This window comes from Podarcis pityusensis (genome assembly GCF_964106645.2).
Source record: "Podarcis pityusensis genome assembly, chromosome: 3".
Classification (NCBI taxonomy): Eukaryota; Metazoa; Chordata; class Lepidosauria; order Squamata; family Lacertidae; genus Podarcis; species Podarcis pityusensis.
In genome coordinates, this window is record NC_138026.1 from 119,501,186 (window position 1) to 119,523,661 (window position 22,476).

The 22,476-nt window shown below is 46.4% G+C and overlaps 1 protein-coding gene across 1 annotated transcript in view; it reads left to right on the top strand.

The window, feature by feature from the left end:
* Positions 1–22,476, top strand: part of ADCY3 (adenylate cyclase 3) — a 93,187-nt gene that overhangs the window by 65,734 nt on the left and 4,977 nt on the right. Inside the window, exons 8-17 of the mRNA XM_081000880.1 lie at positions 3,081–3,243; positions 7,874–7,993; positions 9,488–9,630; positions 12,011–12,172; positions 13,357–13,444; positions 14,543–14,659; positions 17,942–18,204; positions 20,182–20,263; positions 20,767–20,925; positions 21,981–22,127. Of these exons, the coding sequence (XP_080857006.1) occupies positions 3,081–3,243; positions 7,874–7,993; positions 9,488–9,630; positions 12,011–12,172; positions 13,357–13,444; positions 14,543–14,659; positions 17,942–18,204; positions 20,182–20,263; positions 20,767–20,925; positions 21,981–22,127 (1,444 nt within the window). The remainder of the gene's footprint in view (positions 1–3,080; positions 3,244–7,873; positions 7,994–9,487; positions 9,631–12,010; positions 12,173–13,356; positions 13,445–14,542; positions 14,660–17,941; positions 18,205–20,181; positions 20,264–20,766; positions 20,926–21,980; positions 22,128–22,476) is intronic.

The following is a 22,476-nucleotide window of genomic DNA, read 5'->3' on the forward strand; positions in this document are numbered from 1 at the left end:
TTGTTTTTTCAAATTTTTTAAAATTAAATCTTCCAAATTTTAAAACAAACATACCATCAAACATAAAAAGAAAACATCCAAAGAACAAACAAACAAACATCCTAACTATAGAAATTCCGCTTTTGTTAACATTGTTAGATGACTTCCTCAAATCCCTCTGGCTGAGTTTCCATATACCGTATTTTTTGCTCTATAAGACTCGCTTTTCCCCTCCTAAAAAGTAAGGGGAAATGTGTGTGCGTCTTACGGAGCAAATGCAGGCTGCACAGCTATCCCAGAAGCCAGAACAGCAAGAGGGATTTCTGCTTTCACTGCTCAGCGATCCCTCTTGCTGTTCTGGCTTCTGAGATTCAGAATATTTTTTTCTTGTTTTCCTCCACAAAAAACTAGGTGCGTCTTGTGGTCTGGTGCGTCTTATAGAGCGAAAAATACGGTAAATCATTTTAGCAGTTTTCCAAAACTAATTTTACATAAAATTTACTTAGTCCCATTAACATCTTTCTTTCTTTTCATTTTAACTTTTATCCATAGTATTCTACAACATCACATATTTAAATCCTAGGCCGATTTGGTACTCGCAAGTAATTCTATTTAAGTTATCTCAACATATTTAACTAAATAGTCTTTAAATTTCTTCCATTCATCTTGATACTCCTCCTCCTTCTGGCCGCGGACTCTTCCGGTCAGGTCGGCTAGCTCCGAAAAGTCCATCATCTTCATCTGCCATTCTTCCACTGTTGGTACTTCTTGTGATTTCCAATTTTTGGCCAGCAAAATTCTAGCAGCAGTTGTGGCATACAAAAACAATCTGACATCTTTCTTGGGCAATTCCAAACCTATTATTCCAAGAAGAAAGGCCTCTGGCTTCTTAATAAATGTATATTTCAACATTTTTTTCAATTCATTATAAATCTTTTCCCAGAAGTTTTTCACCTTGGGACAAGTCCACCACATGTGGTAAAAAGTACCTTCTTTTTCTTTACATTTCCAACATGGATTATCACTCTTATGATAAATCTTTGCTAGTTTTACAGGAGTTAAGTACCATCGATACATCATTTTCAGATACATGGGGTTGGGTTTTTTTACCGCTTCCCCATTATACGTGGAATGTGTTGTTTTGCACATTGATCTTCCGTGCTGGCTCTAGAACAGGGGTGAAGAACTGTGGCTCTCTGGACTCCCATCATCTGTGACCATTGGCCATGCTGGCAGGGGCTGATGGGATCTGGAGCGCAGCAACCTCTGGAGGCCTCTGGCTCCCCACCTCTTGCGCTGGGGCTGTCTACTCGGCCGTGTTTCCCCTCCCTCCTTGCAGTTGCTACAAAGCACAAATAAATGTGTGCTCGTAAGCTGTCAGAAATTGTTGCTTCGGGGCAAGGATCAGGCCAAAGAGTGAAACGCAGTCAGCCGAGAAGCAAAAAGGAGCTAATGAATGTTCATCATTCCGAGAGGGTCAATGGTGAGGGCCTTTCGTGCGTCTGCTTTGGAGGCAAAGGGCTTGGCTATTAATAGCGCTATCTGGGCTTTATTTAGAAGTTGCAGTACCACCCCCACAGCCCTGAAATGCTAAAGGACTGGCCAGCTGTGGCTGCTGTGAAGGCCGGATTTGGGGAGTTGTGTTCCAGCATTGCTGCTTGACAGCGAAAAAGTATTTCAGAGCTGGGAACTATGTGCCATCCAGGTGTTTATCCTATTCAATTCCTTTATGTATTAACAATGATCTGCGTCCGGTTCTGGGTGCCACAATTTAAGGAGGATATCAACAAGCTGGAAAGTTGGGCAGAGGAGGGCAACTGAGATGATAATAATACAGTGCTACCTCAGGTTACATACGCTTCAGGTTACAGACTCCGCTAATCCAGAACTAATACATCGGGTTAAGAACTTTGCTTCAGGATGAGAACAGAAATTGTGCCCCGGCGGTGCGGCGGCAGCAGGAGGCCCCATTAGCTAAAGTGGTGCTTCAGGTTAAGAACAGTTTCAGGTTAAGAACAGACCTCCAGAACAAATTAAGTACTTAACCCAAGGTACCTCTGTAATAATAAACAATTTTATTTATACCCCACCCTCCCCAGCCAGAGCCAGGCTCAGGGCGGCTAACACCAGTTAAATTACAGTAAAAACCTAATAGGAAAAACCCCCCAATTTAAAATGCAATTTAAAATGCAGCCTCATTTTAAAAGTAGCCCATAGATCAAAACCATAAGGGGAAGGAAACATAAAGGTCAGACCGAGTCCAAACCAAACGCCGGAGGAACAGCTCTGTCTTGCAGGCCCTGCGGAAAGATGTCAAGTCCTGCAGGGCCCTGGTCTCTTGTGACAGAGCGTTCCACCAAGTCGGGGCCAGTACTGAAAAGGCCCTGGCCCTAGTTGAGACCAATCTAACCACCTTGCGGCTTGGGACCTCCAAAGTGTTGTCGTTTGTGGACCTTAAGGTCCTCCGAGGGGCATACCAGGAGAAGGGTCTGGAAAGCAAGCTTTATGAGGAACGGTTGAGGGAATCAGGGATGTTTAGCCTGGAAAAGAGGAGACTGAGAGGAGATTGGAGAGCCATCTTCAAATATCTTAAGGACTGTCACATGGTAGAGGGAGCAAACTTGTTCTCTCCTGCTCCGGAGGGTTGGACCCAAACCAATGGATTCAAGTTACAATAAAAGAGAGCCCAACTAAACATCAGGAAGAACTTTCTGATGGTAAGAGCTGTTTGACAACCAACAAGAGGTTGGGTGGCTTTCTGCCATGGATGCTTTAGCTGAGATTCCTGCATTGCAGGGGGTTAGACGAGATGACTCTGGGGGTCCCTTCCAACTCTACAGTTCTGTGATTCTGTGAATTTTTGTACACCACAATTTCATTAAAAAACAAACAAACATCCAAGCAGTTTACAACTGTAATACAACTTCTACCAGCACCAGCCACCCATGACCAGGGCATGATGGGATTTGTAGTCCAATGACATCTAGAGTACCACAGAGGTTCCCCGGCCACTTTCTGGCTTTTCCTGCAGTCTCCCCTTCCGCTATCTGTGACCTCTGTCCTTGGCAATGACCGCCTTGCCTTTGATGTGGCCCTTACAGGCGTGTACACATTTCTCAGAGCACAATGGACTGCCTGAAGGGGGAGTTTGAGGTGGAGCCGGGAGACGGCGGGGCCCGCTGCGAATACCTGAAGGAGAAGGGGATCGTCACCTACCTCATAGTGGTGACCAACAAGCCGCTCAAGAACGGGATCAACGGTGTGGTGAGTGTTCTTGGCTCATAGGGACATATGTCCCATTTGCCCAACGTTAGGGCTGGCACCGCATGGATCCGGCGGAGGCAAAGGAAGTTTGGCCTTGCAGTGCTCTGGGAAGCCTTCCGGTTCCTTTTTTAAAAAATATATATACATTTTTATTGATTTTTTAACATATCAGTTCCAACAGTCATACAACATATCTTCTCATCTTATACAGTGTTTTAGACGTCCGTCAACACCTCTGATGATTTTCCGTTCTTTATCACTTATTCTGCATGTCTTAATTTCTATATTGCATTTAATTGTCCTTAACTAATAATTCTTTTCATAGTCTTTCTTGTAATATTTCAGATAATACACCTTAAAAAACTTCTTGCAATCCTACCAGCGTAATCTGTTCATCACAATTACTTTTCAAATAGTTCATATATTTACTCCAGTTCTCTAAGAATCTCTGATCCTGGCATTCCGGTTCCTACATTGCAGTAGATTGGGGAGTAGCCAATGTGGTGCCTTCCATCTCTTGCCGGACTCCCATCAGCCCCGGCCAGCATGGCCAAGGGTTGTGGTCCAATAAAACCTGGAGAGCACCATGTTGGCAAACCCTGCCCAGAACACCGAGAAAGCTGAGATTTCTCCATTGCAGTGGGTTGGACTAGATGACCCTTGGCTCCCCCTTTCAGCTCTACGATCCATTTCCAAGCAAGGATGATGAAAGATCAGCCTTGCTGTCATTTTCTTGCACCAGAACTGGGCTGGTTGGCGAATCGGACGTTTATGTTACAAGTCTTTCCCAAGCTGGTGCCCTCTGGATCTTTAATAATAATAATAATAATTATTATTATTATTATTATTATTATTTCTACCCCGCCCATCTGGCTGGGTTTCCCCAGCCACTCTGAGCGGCTTCCACAAAGACAAATAATAATAATAATATTTCATTTATATCCTGCCCTCCCCAGTCAAAGCCGGGCTCAGAGCGGCTAACAACAGTAAAAATAGCACAGTTTACAAAAAATCACAGTCAGTTAATTGAAATACATTCTAAAATCAATTCATTCTAAAATCAAATTAATGGCAACCATTGGGCTAGATTTCTATGAGGATTACCAAAGGAGAGAGGGGGTCAGACTGTGCCTTGGCCAAAGGCCTGGCAGAACAGCTCTGTCTTGCAGGCCCTGCGGAAAGATGTCAAGTCCCGCAGGGCCCTAGTCTCTTGTGACAGAGTGTTCCACCAGATCGGGGCCATGGCCGAAAAGGCCCTGGCTCTGGTTGAGGCCAGCCTAACCTCCCTGTGGCCCGGGATCTCCAATATGTTTTTATTTGAAGACCGTAAGGTCCTCCACGGGACATGCCAGGAGAGGCGGTCCCGAAGGTACGAGGGTCCTTTAAAGGTTAAAACCAGCACCATAAACCTGATCCTGTACTCCACCGGGAGCCAGTGCAGCTGGTATAGCACCAGGTGAATGTGATCCCACGGCGAGGACCCTATAGGGAGTCTCGCCGCGGCATTCTGCACCCGCTGGAGTTTCTGGGTCAGTCTCAAGGGCAGCCCCAAGTAGAGCGAGTTACAATAATCTAGTCTGGAGGTGACTGTCGCGTGGATCACAGTGGCAAGGTCAAGGCGAGAGAGGTAAGGAGCCAACTGCTTAGCTTGGAGGAGATGAAAAAATCCCGCCTTTGTTATAGCTTTGGACTACAACTCCCATTAGCGCCAGCCAGCACTCCTGATGGGAGTTGTAGTCCTTGGGGAAGGCTGCTGCTGTAGGCGAACGAGTGAAATGAAAAGGGATTTGATTGCAGGAGGCTGCTTCTCTGCCTCAGCTTGTCTCCATGTTCTACATTTCCATTCCAATCCACTTGGGCGCTGAGGATCAATAGTTGATTAACAAGCCTAGTTCTCCATTCAGCCGGGAATCTAAATAGCCTGTCCCAGCCGGCTAATTGCTCTCGGGGTTAAAGAGGATGCCTTCCGTTAGTGCCGTGCTCAAAATTTCAGAGCCGGTAGCCGCAATGGCCGTGCCTGCCTCTATAGTTGAGAGCAACAATTCTTCTGAATATCGGTTGCTGGAAACCCCAGGAAGGGAGAGGTCTCTTGGGTTCCAATTCTGCTTGCTGGTTTCAGACAGGCATCTGGTTGGCCACTGTGAGAACAGAATGCTTTTGGGGAAAAAAATCATTTAAAAGCACCACTGGGACATGAAATTTATTACGGTCAGAGACCAGCCTGAGAAACACAAATGGAACTACAATCCCAAAAGCAAAACAAACATTTAAAACAACACACAGCAATGGATTTTAGGTTTAAAAGTGCGATAGGCATATAAACACACAAAAACTTTAAAATAGACTACTGTAGAGGAATGACCCAAAGTTGCCCGTCGATCTGGGTTTGGGAATTTTCTTAACAAACTAGATTGAATCAGGCGGTGGTCTGTGCCTACAGATCTGTGCGCAGAATCTGGAGACAATCCTGGTCATCTTGTGGTCTTTGCCTAAGAGGAGAAGATTGAATTTTTGCTTTACTGGGAGGTCAGCAAGCCTCACCAGCAGGGGGTCAATGGTTTCTCTATGTGCCTCATCCTAAAAGGGACATCTAGAAAATATGTGTTCAGGGCTTCCTATCTCCCCCAAAGGACAGGCGCAAATTCTCTGGAAGCACCACTGTGTTTATTTGAAAGGTTTATACCATGGGTAGGCAAACTAAGGCCTGGCTGGGGGCCGGATCCAGCCCAATTGCCTTCTAAATCTGGCCTGCGGACGGTCCGGGAATCAGGGTGTTTTTACATGAGTAGAATGTGTGCTTTTATTTAAAATGCATCTCTGGGTTATTTGTGGGGTCTGCCTGGTGTTTTTAAATGAGTAGAATGTGTGCTTTTATTTAAAATGCATCTCTGGGTTATTTGTGTCGGAAATCAAGCCTATATCGGGAGTAACTGGCAACACTCCCAGGCACCCGGCTTGGTCTCCTGTTGACCTCCCTGTCTGCATTCCCAGCAAGATCCAGGCTAGGTCGCGATAGGCGATTCTTCTCAGCGTGAGAAGAACACACCCCCTCCCTCCTGCTCTCCCGGCAGGGAAAAGGAGATAGACAGAAACGTTTTTACATGCTTTTATTTCTGTCTTTGAAGCATAACAGAAAACATGATTGCTCTCTTCAAGCTCCAGCAGTCGAGAGACAAAAGCTTCTTGTACTTCCTGTACAAGAGCAAGAGGAAGAGCTCATATTACACTCTGAGCTAATTCCGGTGCATTGCCCTGTGAATGGACTGTCCCTCTGTTTCCCACGGAACAGTCCCAACATTCCATCATGTTTTGTTTTCAAGCTACCAGTTTGCAGCTGCATTGCTTCTATATCGTAACATACTCCCCCATATGAATCAATGTGAGCTGCGAACAAAGCTTGATCCAGAGAAGAAAACAAACAGTTGCTATACATATAACAATCCCCTGTTGTTTCACTTCCACCCTTGGAACTACCCGCCACTGGTTTCACCAGTGTACCTCTCTGGTTGTCTGACTTCCAAGGAATGAGTGCTTCTGCCTTACCTTGGCTAGGGAATGTAGTGTTACGCTTAGCAACTCCCTGTTGTGTCTTTGTCTCTGACTTAGACACTCCTTTAACCTGTCTTGAGTTGTCAACAATAGTAACACACGCAACAGCTGAGAGGTATCTTTGAAATACCTCTTGGGTGGTACGCCCTTTGTAACTCTCTCAGACCTGCGTATGAGGTGCTGATCCTCTCTGCTCACTGGTTCAGTCTCAGGACTCTTTGGAGAACCAGTTCCAATAGTAAACAGTGGTTCATCCTTCACCTGTGAAGGTCTAGCCATTGTGTGAGATTTCCTCTCAATGACTGTGTCAACTGAGCTCTTTGAGCTATCACTGTCACTCTCAGTACCACTGTAATCAGTAAAATCATCATCATCATCTGAATTGTCCTAAGTGGGAAATGTGTGAACAATTACTCTCTCCTGTTCAGGAGCATTCTCTAGAAATTTTGTGAGAATCACCTGACCAGAGTCAGACAAAATTACTCTGTAGAGTCCCTTTTCATAACCCACAAAAATGCCTTTTGCATTCTTTACTCCACCTGGAGCATCAGACGTCACATGAGATCCAAAAACCTTAAAATGGGCAACAGAAGGTTTTCTATGGAACAGCTTCTCAATAGGAGAACTTCCCAAATCCTTTGAAACCTTTCTCAACCAAGTGTAACAATAACACGATAAAGATTCAGCCCAATACTGATGTGGCAAATGTGAACTTAGCAATTGCGCCTTCATCCCATTTTGCAATTCTCTGTTCACTTTTACACAAACACTTTTGTTCCATGCACCTGCTGAAACAGCAACCTTGTGCTTTATCCCTTTCTTATCCAGGAAATCCTGAAAACCCTGTAATAGAAAAACTGGCTTTTCATCTGTGAAAAGACAATCAATGTTAGCATCCCCAACTTGCCCCGCCCCGTGGCAGCTGGCCCCACCCCCATGGGCTCTTGGCCCCGCCTCTGGGCACAGAGCACATGCGCCGCCACCAGGCGCCCAATCAGCTTGTTCCGCCACTGGCCTCAGGAGCTCCTCTCTATTCCCTGCCTTGGACCTCCTTTGCCCATGTCCTTGTTTCCCTCTGCAGAAGCTGTCCGTCTCTTCCTCGCACGGCGAGTCGCCACAGCTGATCAACACCAAGGAGTGCAACGGGAGCATCAACACCACTTGCACGACCCCCGATGAGGCCGAGGAGTCGGACACCAGGGTACGATGGGGCTGGGGAAGGCCAAGAAAGAGCCACAAGGCCAGAACGCACCACTCAAATGCTTTCCCCAAGGAAAGCACATGGAAATTGAGAATTTATTTATTTTTGAATTTGCATTTTATTTATTTGTTAACATTATTATATTACATCGGTAAACGTTGTCATATTACATTACAGGACTTACTATAATATGATTTCCAACATGTATACAAAAATTATATACAAATTTTATAGACCTAGAAAGAAAATGAAACAAAAAAAGAAAAAGAAAATACAAAACAAAAACAATTCCCCCCCCACAAATCATATACATACCAACACACTAGACTTCCTGTCCATCCCGTTGTATATTCCTTTTTTTACAAATGAATGTACTCTTTATTATTGTATATTTCTTTACATTTTATCTAATCCATTCCTATATCAATATGTGCTCTTAGTCTTATTTCTCAACTCAGTCTCACTCCAACGTTAATCGAATGCTAGCATAGATAGTGAACCTTTACTGTATTTTTGAACATAAGTTTTGTATCTATCCCACTTTTCCATAATTTTTTGTTTTGAATTGCCTCTCAGGATATTGAGAAAATTTGCACAGCTGGGCATACCTAACCAGTTGCTCCCCTCCAGCGCACAACAGAAATCGCCTGAGGCGATGCACACTTTTTTACAAATGTAAAAGCACAAGTTGTTTGTTTGTTCGAAGCACGTTTCCCTCTCCCTTCAGCTGAGAGAGGTTCCCAGACTGGCTTACAAAGATCAATAATGACTATCATAAAAATAATGGAGCCACAGAGCCGTAAAAAAGATGACAAAATTCAATGGGAGCCTCAAGGATCTACACACCAGTCACTGAATATGCTGGAATATCTGGGGATTTATTTGTTTTTTTAAAGCCTTTGATAGTTGAGGACCCTGCAGGCATCTTTGGGGAGAAAAGCATCCCAAAGGGGTGTCAAAGCGTTGTGAGATTTCACAAGGAACTGACCATGTGTTCTCACACCTATTATTTCCAGTCTTGAGGGCTAGAAACTTGGCTTTGTTTTAAGTGAAAGTGTTTAAGTGTTGAACTCTTGAACTCTGTGTGCAGTACCAATGATGAAGATCCTGAGCGGAAGCAAAAACAAATAGATGTAGAGCAGATAGAGAAACTTTGGGATGGATTTACAGGAGGAAAGGCTTCTCTTGTTTTTGTTTCACTTGCTTGCATCCTGCCTTCAGTCTAGGATGGCTTAATCAACACTCACCCTTGAGTGAGCTGTCTCTCCACAAACACACACCACTTCCTGGCCCCTGGTGTGAGATTTCACATTTGCATTCCCTTTTAAAAACATGAAATTTATGTGCTGTCTTTCCTGCAAGGAACTAAGCTCACCCAGCCTAAGTTCGCTTAGCGGTCTTTGTGATTTGAGTGGGAATTTGAACCCCTGGGCCCCCAGGCCCCAGCCTGGCACCCTAACCACTGCGCCAAACTGCCTCTTCCCTTCTGCTCAGGTGGTGAACCCCTCCTTCCCCAACCCGCGGCGCCGCCTGCGCTTGCGTGACCTGGCCGAGAGGGTGGTGGACGCCTCCGAGAACGAACAGGAGCTCAACAAGCTGTTGAACGAGGCCTTGTTGGAGAGGGAGTCAGTGCAGGCGTAAGTCTTCCCTCCTCACCACACCTTCGAGCGTGTCTCGTGTGGTTGGGGGTTGGAGGGAGTTGTGGTCAGAAGCAGCTGGAAGGAACTGGGTTAGTGCCCATGTACGGAAGTCCTTGGCTATTTTCTGTTAGGGTTTTTAGACCTTTAGACCAGCCACCTTTCTTCCATCATGGAACCCAAGGTGGTTCTTCAGCGGTCTTCCACCCAGGCTTAGGATCGGCAAGGCGATGCAGTTGTGCAGCTGTAAGCACTAACTTGCTTAGTAGACATGCCAACAATCCTACTGTTCAGGATTGGAGAGCTCTGAAGCGCCTAGCCCGATATTTGAAGGGGACTTTGCACTACAGGCTGAGGTTCACCAGCCAGAAGACTGGAGGTCTTGAAATCTTTGCAGATGCAAGTTTTGGAAGTGACACCACGGATGGTACAAGCACTTCTGGAGTGTGCTGCATGTACAACCACTGTCTGTTTGACTGGCTGTGCAAAAAGCAGACGACAGTAAGCCTAAGTTCCTGTGAAGCAGAACTCAATGCCCTGTCATTTTCACTCATGGATTGTGAATGGTTGATGCAACTGTTTCAGGACATCAAGGTTTCTGTGAAATGTCCTATACAGGTGTATCAAGACACTAGATCCTGTTTGGCTTTGCTGAACTCAGAGAGTTGCAAGCAAAGAACCAAGTACTTGCAGATTAAGTTACATCATGCAAGAGAGTGTATTCAGAAAGGACTCATTCAGGTTTCCTACGTGCCAGGAAATGAAATTCCTGCTGATCTGTTGTCTAAGGTTGTTAACAGAGAACAACTTAAGGTTTATGTACAGAGGTTGCAATTGGTACTACAGGTACTACAGGTTACATGGAAAGGGGGAGGATGTTAGGTTATAGTTCCGTTCCACCTTAAAAGGCTCAGGCATGATTGTTGTGCATCACATGCCTGTTTACTTCCAGCACTGTCTGCTGGGAACTTCCGTTTTGTATATAGCTTTTGTTTCTGGCTGTTTTCCTGGACACGGAGGCAAGCAGTCATGTTTTCCTTTGTTCTGAATTATGTTGAATAAAGCTGTAAATATGCTCTCCTGTCAGCATCTTTTGTTATGGAGACTCTGCTGGAAGGGCGTGCACGGGTCGTGGAATGTCTCTGAGGCTCGTGTCGCTAATTGACTGATGCTGTTCCACGGGAGACCGGTGATCGTCCAGAGACGACTGGGGGCCTGCCTGATGCCTCCGTCTCCCTGGCAGTATCCCAACAGTGTGTCCTCAGACCACGTCCCGGGAGCAAATACCTGATTTACCATTTTGGAAAATGGAAACCTGAGGTTCTCAGGAAGCAGGGCACCAGAAAGAAGTCTGGAGGCCAGACCAGTGTCCCACCTGGTCCAGCATCCTGTGGCCAACTGGATTCTCCCAAGGGAAACCCGCAACCAAGACCTCAAAGCAAGAGCCCTCTCTCCTCCTGTGGTTCCAGCAACCAGCAGATGGAAGCATAGCTTCCTCCAGCAGTGGATTCCCAGGGTTTCCCAAAACTCGGCTCTGCAGCTCTTGTTGGACTACAGCTCCCATCATCCCCGACCACTGGTCTTGCTAGCTAGGGATGATGGGAGTTGTAGTCCAACAACAGGTAGAGACCCAAGTTTGGGAAACGATGGGGTGTCGAGCATAGCCATCAAGGTTAGCAGCCCTTGAAAGCCTTGTTCTTCATTTGGAAGGCTCAGATAGGAGACAGTGAAAAAATGCCTTAGATAACCTGGTTGGCTGGCATCCGTCTGTCTTGGGAGACCAGGGGAGAGTGCACCTCGGTGGGTGAAGAAGACCACTTCCAGTCAGAGTATGTAGCACTGATCTAGATGGGCCATGGTGTGATTTTGCATGAGGGAGCTGTACAGTGGACCTGAGGACTCTTCTCCTGCCCAAGGACATACAGGTCAAACTTGAAAAATTAGAATATCATGGAAAAGTTCATTTATTTCAGTAATTCAACATAAAAGGTGAAACTAATATATGAGATAGACTCATGACATTGAGATGGTTAATTTGGGGTTTTCATCAGCTGTATGCCATAATCATCACAATTATAACAAATAAAGGCTTGACATATCTCGCTTTGCATGTCATGAGTCTATCACATATAGTAGTTTCACCTTTTAAGTTGAAATAAATGAAGTTTTCCAAGATATTCTAATTTTTCAAGTTTCACCTGTAGAAGGATGGTCCATCTAGGGCAGAATCCTGCTCTCACAATGGCCGGCCGCATGCCTGTGGGAAGCCTACAAGCAACAGCACTCACCTGTCAGATTTCCAGCAGTGGAGCTGGGACATAGCTGTCCTGCAGACCTTCTAGGAGTCGTAAGTTCTCCTCACGTCTCTTGTTTCTGGCAGGATGAAGGGCAGATCCACCTATCGACTCTCCATGCGCTTCATCGACCCTGAGATGGAGACCCGGTACTCTGTGGAAAAGGAGAAGCAGAGCGGGGCAGCCTTCAGCTGTTCCTGCGTCGTCCTCTTCTTCACCGCCCTCGTGGAGATATTCATTGATCCTCAGTGAGTGCAGCTTGGTCAAAAATGACATGGGTGTCAAAGCTAGAGGCTCAACCATTACGTGTTCCTTTTTGGTGCTTCTAGACTGTCAGTGTTTTGCAGGAAGGATTTGAGTGCGTGCCGTAGGTTTGCAAGATCATTGTAAACCATTTCTCTCTCTCTCTCTCTCTCTCTCTCTCTCTCTCTCTCTCTCTCTCCCTCTGTGTGTGTGCACACAAAATAAAATGATAACAAAAATAAGAAAGTGGATCAATGCACCCTGTTGCTCTAGTGTAACAAATTCACCAACACACACACACACACACACAAAACATTTAGGAATGTGGGATGAACAATGGGAAGCCCTATAAACACCCCCAAGCAAATCAGAATGGATGTTTAATATAAGGAGGCTGCATTTTAATGTTTTAATGTTGTATTTTAATATTGTTTTTTTAAGTTGTATTTCGATCAATTGTTTTATATTGGGTGTTAGCCGCCCTGAGCCCGGTCTTGGCTGGGGAGGGCGGGGTATAAATAAAATTTATTATTATTATTAATATTTAATATGTTCAAACATTCAAGATTAAAAAACATTGGGTAAGTTTTGTGTAGAGATGTGAAGAGCTGGGAAAAAAACCCTGGAAATATGGGGGGACATTTTCTCTCATTTCCCCCCTTTTTTCAGAATCAAGGAGGGTGAGGGACTCAGAAAAAAATGGGGGGAGAATGGGATTTCCTCCGCTGCAATTTTTCTGTCCCTGCCCCCCGCACCAGGTTTCACATCACCAGTTTTGTGCAAGAAAGCTGGGATGAATGCTGAAAAAAGCAGACTCTCTAGAGACCCCCTTGACCCTGGAAATCTCAGGGGCAGCCCTGTGAGCAGCCTGAAGCCAGTGGAACATCTGCTAGAGGCTGATGGGAAGGTCTGCTCTTTCCACCCACGTTCCATCTTAAGACAATGAGTGAGCGTAGGCTGGTTTTCTCCAGATGACTCTCTTTGCACAGCATTCAAAGTTCGTGGGGAAGCCACATGATGCTGGCTGCTTATTGACCCTGTGGCTAACCACTGCACCACACTGCCTCTCACTATATGCTTTTAGATTTATTTATTTTCCTGCCGAGAATTCTGCTTCCTCTCAAGTCTCTGTAGAGCAATGGATCCTTGACTTACATTTTGCCTTTCTCTTTTTCTTCCTGCCTTGCAGGCTGATGACAAATTATGTGACGTTCGTTGTCGGGGAGGTTTTGCTGCTCATCCTTACCCTCTGCTCTCTGGCTGCCATCTTCCCCAGGGTAAGGGCCTCTCCCCACAAGGCCTCTCCCCTCCCCTCTCAACACACACACACACACACACACACACACACACACTGAATGCGCAGTCATTATTCAAATGCATCCATCAAATGTATATTGTGCCCTTTCTTGCAATGGAGCTCAGGGTGGGCTTGTGGGGAAATAAGACTCCTGCGCCCCAAGCAAATCCTTCGGCACTGGGGCTCCATGCTTCCCCAGGACTCAGCCTGGGGGAAATGTGCTTCCATTGTGTTGTATCCGAATTAGCGCTGAGTAATGTGTCCCATGAGCACTATCAACTCCCCTATCCTCTCGCACACGTGTTCATGCTTTAGTTATCTCCCGCTTGGACTACTGCAACACTCTCTACGTGGGGCTACCTTTGAAGGTGACCTGGAAACTGCAACTAATCCAGAATGCGGCAGCTAGACTGGTGACTGGGAGCGGCCGCTGAGACCATATAACACCGGTCTTGAAAGACCTACATTGGCTCCCAGTACATTTCCGAGCACAATTCAAAGTGTTGGTGCTGACCTTTAAAGCCCTAAACGGCCTCGGTCCAGTAGACCTGAAGGAGCGTCTCCACCCCCATCGTTCTGCCCGGACACTGAGGTCCAGCTCCGAGGGCCTTCTGGCGGTTCCCTCCCTGCGAGAAGTGAAGTTATGGGGAACCAGGCAGAGAGCCTTCTTGGTGGTGGTGCCCACCCTGTGAAATGCCCTCCCATCAGATGTCAAGGAAATAAGCAACTATCTGACTTTAAAAAGACATCTGAAGGCAGCCCTGTTTAGGGAAGTTTTTAATGTTTGATGTTTGATTGTGTTTTGAATATTCTGTTGGGAGCCGCCCAGAGTGGCTGGGGAAACCTGGCCTGATGGGCAGGGTATAAATAATAAACTATTATTATTATTATTAATTCTAGGGGTGCTTCCGGCCCTCTGGAACATATTTTGGGAAGGTGTGGTATGCCCCCAGGTTGTGTGTGCGGGGGGGGGAGGGGTACCAGGGGTCATCTAGCCCAACCCCTGTGGGGCATGGCCCTGGGTCCGAGAAAGGGCTTCTCCTCCAGCTCTGCTTCGAATGCCTTCCTCTCCGTACAGGTTTTCCCTAAGAAGCTTGTGGCTTTTTCCACGTGGATCGACAGAACGAGGTGGGCTAGGAATACCTGGGCCATGTCTGCCATTTTCATCGTCACCATGGCGAACATCGTAGACATGGTAAGCAAATCTTGCGGAAGAGCTCTGCCTGCCCTCTCCAAAGCACGGTGAAAAGAGTCGTTCTGGGATGTGCGAATGTCTCGCTTAGCACTGAAGGCAAGCCAGTGTTGATGTTTCCAAAATATGGCATTATGCTAAAAGCGTTGTGTCCTGGGGTGGGGCAGCCACACTCCTACCGGCAGCTTTCTGACCGCAGTTGGACAAAAGTACAGACATACCTTGGGTTACAGACGCTTCAGCTTGTGTTTTATTTGGGTTACAGACCTGCCAAAACCCGGAAGTACCAGAAAGGGTTACTTCCAGGTTTCGGGGGTCGCACATGCGCAGAAGTGCCGAATCGCAACCCATGCGTGCACAGACGTGCCGCTGCGGGTTGCGAATGCTGCGGATTGCAAACATGCATCCCACACGGATAATGTTCGTAACCCGAGCGTCCACTGTAATGGGCATCTGTGCTACAAGGACAGCTGTCCCCATCTGGGTGACTTCCAGGTGATTTGGACCACAGTCCTTGGTCCCACAAAACATCTGGAGGGCACTGGGTTGCTTTTTGTGGGAAAAGGAAATGTGTGGTTTTGAGACACTTGGTTTCAAAAGAAATATTGCTTAACAGAAAGTGGAGAAGATGCATGTGAATGTCTTAAATAGCTTTTTTTAAACGTAACCGGCCAATGGAAAATCGGAAGGCCATTTGAGTTTCCTTTATTTCTTCTCTTCTCTTCTGGGTGGAACTCTGTGCCACCTCGACTCTAGCCCTGAACGCGCAGAGGGTCCATTGGGGAGGGAGTCCTCATGGGCCCGAAGTCTCCCCATCACCGCCCTCCCCTCCCCTCTTTTTCCTGACATCCCTGTGAACTCTCCTGCTTCTGGTTTGCAGAGCAGTGCGGTGCAGATCATTAAGGGAAATTAGCAGAAGGCCAGCTGCGGCTGGTTTATTTTTAGAACCTGTTAATAATTGGCCAGACCTTGAACCCTTCCCAGCTGACGCGGCTGATACGGAGGCGCTGCCATTTACACGCTGGGAGACCTTGAGGAGCTTTAAGAAGGCCTTTGGGCGCTGTGGGGTGGATTGATGGGGAGGGAGAGAGCTCTGATCTCTCTTTGCAAAAAGAAAGAAAGAAAGAAAGAAAGAAAGAAAGAAAGAAAGAAAGGGAAAAACACAACACAAGGAAATCTCTGTGCGTCTGAGCACACTCTACCCCCCCACACCTTTAACGTGTGTTTGACAGAGATGGTGAACGATCATAGTAGTTTGGCGAAATGGACGAGGAGAGAGATTGGTTGAGGGGTTGGAAGAGCAAGTGTCCCGGACCCTGAAATCATCATCTAAGGCCCTTCTTTGTGTCCCTCCTCTGTGAGGGGTCTGGAGGGCAGCAACACGAGAGCTGGCGTTTTCTGTGGTGGCTCCCTGCTTGTGGGATGCTCTCCCCAGGGAGCTTTCCCAGGTGCTTTCATTATACAGTCATACCTCGGGTTGAATATGCTTCAGGTTGAGCGTTTTTAAGTTACACTCCGTGGTGACCTGGAAGTAATGGAACGCGTTACTTCCAGGTTTCGCTGCTCATGCATGTGCAGATGTTCAAAATGACGTCATGCGCAGAAGCGGCAAAACACAGCCCACACAGTCGCACGTTACGTTCTACTCAGGATGCGAACAGGGCTCCAGAACGGATCCTGTTTGCATCCAGAGGTACCACTGTACACTTTTAGGCACCATGCGACGATGTTCCTCTTCAACCAGGCCTTGGGATTCTTGTGAAGCGCTCTGAGATCTTTTGATGAATGCTGGGAGACCCGTTTTCCCTTCTAAGAGGTACATTTCCCAAAGTTCCCCAAGAAGAGGGATTGGTCGTTAAACCACTCTGGGAATTGTAGCTATGTGAGGGGAACAACTCTCAGCTCCTTTAACCGACTACATCTCCCAGAATCCTTTGGGGGTGGTGGGAAAGCCGTGATTGCTTAAAGTGGCATGATGTTGATTTAAATGTTGTGACCCGAGAGAAAACCATCATATTTTTTTCCTCAGCCCTCAGAATGACAGTGTTATGACTCTTTTTCACCCTCTGGTGGCTAGGGATCTTAAAACAAATCTCCCTGAGAAATCTGTTTCCAATGGGTTGGTTTGTGCAAATTCAGCAGGAAGAGTTTATTTATAAGAATTATAGCACTAAAGAAGGAGGTGGGTGAATGGGTAGATTTGAGCGAATTCCGTTTTTTAAGAAAGCAAGAATACCTGGAAGAGTGTAAGACGAATCATCTAGTTCTCCTAAAAGCCAGCTACTCCACCCACAAGTTTCCCAGCAGGAAGAATTAAAGTGATAATTTCGACAAACTTACTGAGTGAGATCCATCGTTCTCTCTGAGATGAATGCTTTCCTTTGCCAGAGACTGGGCAGGTGAGGAAGGTCAGTGGCTGAAACGGAACAAGCACCAGTTTCTGTTGTGTCTGATGAAGATGGTTTTATTTTGGCAGGCTTTGGGGAACTGATTTCTTTTGATAGATACGTTTTAATTCCATAGATAGTTTCATTACTTCTAAACAACAACCTTCTGTTAAGTTTTTAGCTATGTGTGTTTTATCTGTGTTGGTTTGAAAACGTTGCAAGCTGCCTCGAGTCCCAGTTCTGGAGGAAAGGCAGGACATAAATAAAGGAACAACAATAACAGCAGCAACAACTCAACTGCCGTAGGGCTGGGTGATATATTGCTATATCACCCAAAACCAGTTTGAAGTCCATATCGTGATACAGTATTGGTTTCGTGATTTTTGAACCGGCAATATATTGTGAATCATGCTTTGTGTGTGTTGCAAAAATCACAATGTGGGGAAAACCGTGAAGCCAGCCCATGCCTCTATATAGCACCGTCCCTATTTTAGACATCGTGATATACCAATATATCGCGATGTTCAGCTGGAGATATATCACAATGTCGAAAACCAGCTCCATCCATTGTGATATACTGGCATATCACGATGTTTAGCTGGTGATAAATTGTGATGTTGAAAACCAGCTCCATCCTTATTTCAGACATCACGATATACCAGTATATCACAATGTTTAGCTGGTGATATATCGTGATGTTGAAAACAAGCTCCATCCTTATTTCCAGTACCAGTATATCACAATGGCCAGCTGGCGATATATCGTGATGTTGAAAACAAGCTCCATCCTTATTTCAGACTGTGATATACCATTATATCGTGATAGTTAGCTGGCGATATATTGTGATGTTGAAAACCAGATACCGCCCAACCCTAATCTGCTGTTTCTGCCTCTGCAGCTTAGCTGCCAGCAGTATTACAAAGACACCTTTTACAACAGCACGATGCAGGCACTGCTAGACGGGGGCTGCGTGGAGAACCCCAAGTACTACAGCTACATCACCGTGTTGGCGCTCATTGCGACCATCATGCTGGTGCAAGTCAGCCACATGGTCAAGCTCACCCTGATGCTCATGATTACCGGTTCGGTGGGAGTGGTCAACATCGTGGCCTGGGAGCACATCTTCGACAAATATGACGAGGAACGGTTCCAAGAGAGCAGGTAAGCCCCCCAGGGTCAGGGGTGTTGGCACCTCGGGGTCGAAAGGCCAGCTGGCTCAGTCCCAGCTGAAACGTCTCCCTCTCAGCCTTGCCGCTGCGACGATTCATCAACCTCTGCTCCGATGTACATCAGCGACTCAAGCTTGCAGACTTGAGCACACTTGACTCAGCAGTGTATACTGCGCGACAGAAGAGGCTTGAGGCTGTAGATACATACTAAAACTACGCATTTATTTTACATAAATCAGGACAAGGAAACATGTTGTCTCTCCTTGCCATCTTCTCGGAGAGCATAAAAACAACAGCTGTACAGAGTGGACGTTCCGCTTACGCCAGCAATCTGTGCTGGAATGTAAACAGACACGTGGCACGCAACAATCCCATGTCTGCAGCAAAAGGTGGAATGGAATCCCAACATCGGGGAGCGGTGTGGGGTGATGCACCTAGGGGGGTGGTGGGGAGGCAGGAATGGAAGATCTCACTATGTGGAAGAGCACAGTTCTTAAAAAAACAACCAACCAACCAACCCACACCACTAAGATCTTCCTGTGTTCTGTGACTTAAGCCTGCAGGTTGGCATGGTTCATAATGGAGAAACTGCTGCAAAGCTATTATTTGCAAAAATGAAAATCATAGCGTGTTCTTAAACCACTGTGAATATGATCCTTTTACATGGGTTTGTATGTATAATGGTATTTTAGGCACTGTGACTTGCAGTTATTTTTGTTGATCACAGTTTAGTGATTATTTATTGTAGTTGTTAAGAGTGAATTCCAGTTCAATTACTATTTGCTGATGTTTTGAGAGTTAATTTTATTGGGTACTGTTATATTCTACTAGATTATTGACTATTACTTTATATGGTATAAGTCATTCCATTTTAAAGTTAGGTTTCATTATGACATTTTGTATTGGATCAGATTGTTACAAGATGTGTGTTCTTTGTTGTATATTGTATATTTTGTTGCTGCCACCTTGTGTATAGCAATATGGGACACTATGTGGTCTAAACTACTGAGCCTCTTGGGCTTGCCAATCAGAAGGCTGGCAGTTCAAATCCCCGTGATGGGGTGAGCTCCCGTTGCTCTGTCCCAGCTCCTGCCAACCTAGCAGTTCAAAAGCATGTCAAAGTGCAAGTAGATAAATAGGTACCTCTCTGGCGGGAAGGTAAACGGAATTTCCGTGCGCTCTGGTTTCCGTCACAGTGTTCTGTTGCGCCAGAAGCGGTTCAGTCCTGCTGGCCACATGACCCGGAAAGCTGTCGGTGGACAAACGCCGGCTCCCTCGGCCTGAAAGTGAGATGAGCGTCGCAACCCCATAGTCACCTTGGACTGGATTTAATGTCCAGTGGTCTTTTAGCTTACCTTAGAATGGTGGTGTACAAATTAAAAGTGAAATGAAATATTTCTAAATCCTACATAAATCCATCTGTGTAGAAAACTAGCACATCAAGGGGAAAGGGACTAATCTAGTCTTCTCCCAAAGAGTGGCTTTCTCCATGCCAGGGATATTGTTTGGTTTATACCAGGGGTGGCCAGCTTCCAAGAGACTGCGATCCACTCACAGAAGTAAAAACTGGCAGTGATCTACCCCCATTTTTAGGGGTTCAGGTCAAAGTTGATGAGCTTTTTGAGGGGAGGGGAAAAGCCCAGTTTTAGGGAGTTCAGGAGGCATAAGTTTCTTAGCTTGGGAGGGGGGGGGGCGCAACGTTTTTACATTATATTGGGGTCAAAGAGAAACAGCAACTCACCAAAGGATCGCTGGGGGGAAAACAGCCTCGGTTCTCCAACAATGGAGGGCAAGGCTGGAAGGGGGCCAGTGATTGACCATGATCGACCAAAACCTCACAGGGATCAAACACTAGATCGCGATCAACCTGTTGGACACCCCAGGTTTATACCATAGTGATTTGGTTTTGCTGGAGGTGCAAATCAGCCTTCCACTGTGTGGCCACGACTAATTTTGCTCTGCTCTGCAGGTCCTCACTGATTCCGTCCAAATATTCAATGACAGCGATGATCTTAGTGATGATGGTCAGCTTCTACTATTTCTCGCGCCATGTGAGTAGCCTGCCGGTCTCTCTCATTCCCAGAATCTGAAGGTCCATGACAGCAGCAACAGAACATAAGCAATGATGTCCCCTTGGGATGTGTATAGAGTCCAGTTGTTCCTGGACTCCAACTCCCATCAGCCTCAGCAGCATGGCCAAAGGATTGGGAATGCTGGGAGTTGTATTCCAACAACAACTGGCAAGATAACCTTGCTACTCTCATATGCAAACTACATTCATGTCCTTCCAGAGCATGAAAGGATGGGCAGATTTTACTCAGTTGTGTTGGGGAACCATTTCCCATGGAAACAGTGGCACTCATCTGCCAGGGGCCAAAGCTGCTCTCTGCCTCACAGGCTGGCCCAGAAACTGGCATATTTTCCAAATGCAAAAGTACCCGACACAAGTGTAGCTTTGGATCATCTAACTATAGTGGCGGATTGTCCTTAAGGCACAACTGAGATCGGACACCCCATGTTTATTTGAGGCCTTCCTGGGATGACTCTTTGGCAGGTGGAGAAGCTGGCCAGGACTTTATTCCTGTGGAAGATAGACGTTCACGACCAGAAGGAGCGGGTCTATGAGATGAGGCGCTGGAACGAGGCCTTGGTCACCAACATGCTGCCAGAGCACGTCGCTCGACACTTCCTTGGCTCCAAGAAGCGGGACGAGGTGAGCATCAGAAGGCGAGCGGCTTGAAGGATCAGGCTGGGAGAGGGTAGGAAAGGTTGTCTCTGTGCCAGAGACCAGGGAGAGCTTTCACCAGCCACAGCGGATGGTTTTGGGCTAGATAGATAAATGCTGTGGCATTTGGAGCTTCGTGTGTTCATAGGTTGATTTCAGATTCCAAAAAAACCATCTGGCTGTTTGTTGCCCTCGGCCTCATCCAGCTGTGGTCTTCAGCTATTAAAGCAGCGTTTCCCAAACTTGGGTCTCCAGCTGTTTTTGGACTACAACTCCCATCATCTCTAACTGGCAATACCAATGATGAGGGATGGTGGGTGTTGTAGTCCGAAAACAGCTAGACCTAGGTTTGGGAAACACTGTATTACCTACCTACGGGACCGCCTCTCCTGGTACGCCCCACGGAGGACCTTATGGTCTTCAAACAAAAACATCTTGGAGGTCCCGGGCCACAGGGAGGTTAGGCTGGCCTCAACCAGAGCCGGGCCTTTTCAGTACTGGCCCCGACGTGGTGGAACGCTCTATCCCAAGAGACTAGGGCCCTGCGGGACTTGACATCTTTCCGCAGGGCCTGCAAGACAGAGCTGTTCCACCACGCCTTTGGCCAAGGCACAGCCTGACCCCCTCCTTTGGTAATCCTCACAGAACTCTAACCCAATGGTTGCCATTAATTTGATTTTGAATTGATTTTAGAATGAATTGATTTTAGAATGCTGTGTTAATTTTATTGTTGTTAGCCGCTCCGAGCCCAGCTTTGGCTGGGGAGGGCAGGATATAAATAAAATTTTATTATTATTTATTAAAGAAACTATTACAGATCTCATTCGTCCTTATCCCTGTGAAATATCTCAGCATCCAATGAGTTGATTTGCAGATTTCACCACTGGTCAGATCTGTGTCCTCTGGAGCTCAAAGAGGTTTTAAGCAGGAATTCCAAAGTGTAGGGTATTCTCATCGTCTGCTCTATCCACTAATGGTAACACCCAAATTGGCTGCGAGATCCTGGACTCTGTTTCTGCTTCCTTCCTCTCCCTCCTGTTCAGGAGCTATACAGCCAGTCTTACGATGAGATTGGCGTCATGTTTGCGTCACTCCCCAACTTTGCTGACTTCTACACAGAGGAGAGCATCAACAATGGCGGGATCGAGTGCCTGCGCTTTCTCAACGAGATCATCTCGGATTTCGACGCGGTGAGTCGTCCCCGACCAGCAGCCAAGGTGGCTGGTTGGCTAGTTTGCTGTAAGGGAGTCCAGAAAGGGAGGGAAATGATGTGGTCTTGAATGTCTTAGCTTGTGGTTTTCTTTATGGTGTTCCTGCTAAGGAACTTTACAATTCCAAATAAAAGAACCAGTAAGTATATAACTCTTCAATTCTATGATTCTGTAAGGTACAAAAGCTAATGCAGCAAACCAGCAGAATTTCCTTGGGCTGATGATCCGTCATGGAACCACAGAATTGTAGAGTTGGAGGGGGACCCCCAGTGCTGATCTAGTCCAACCCCCTGCAATGTTGAAATCTCAGCTAAAGCGTCCATGACAA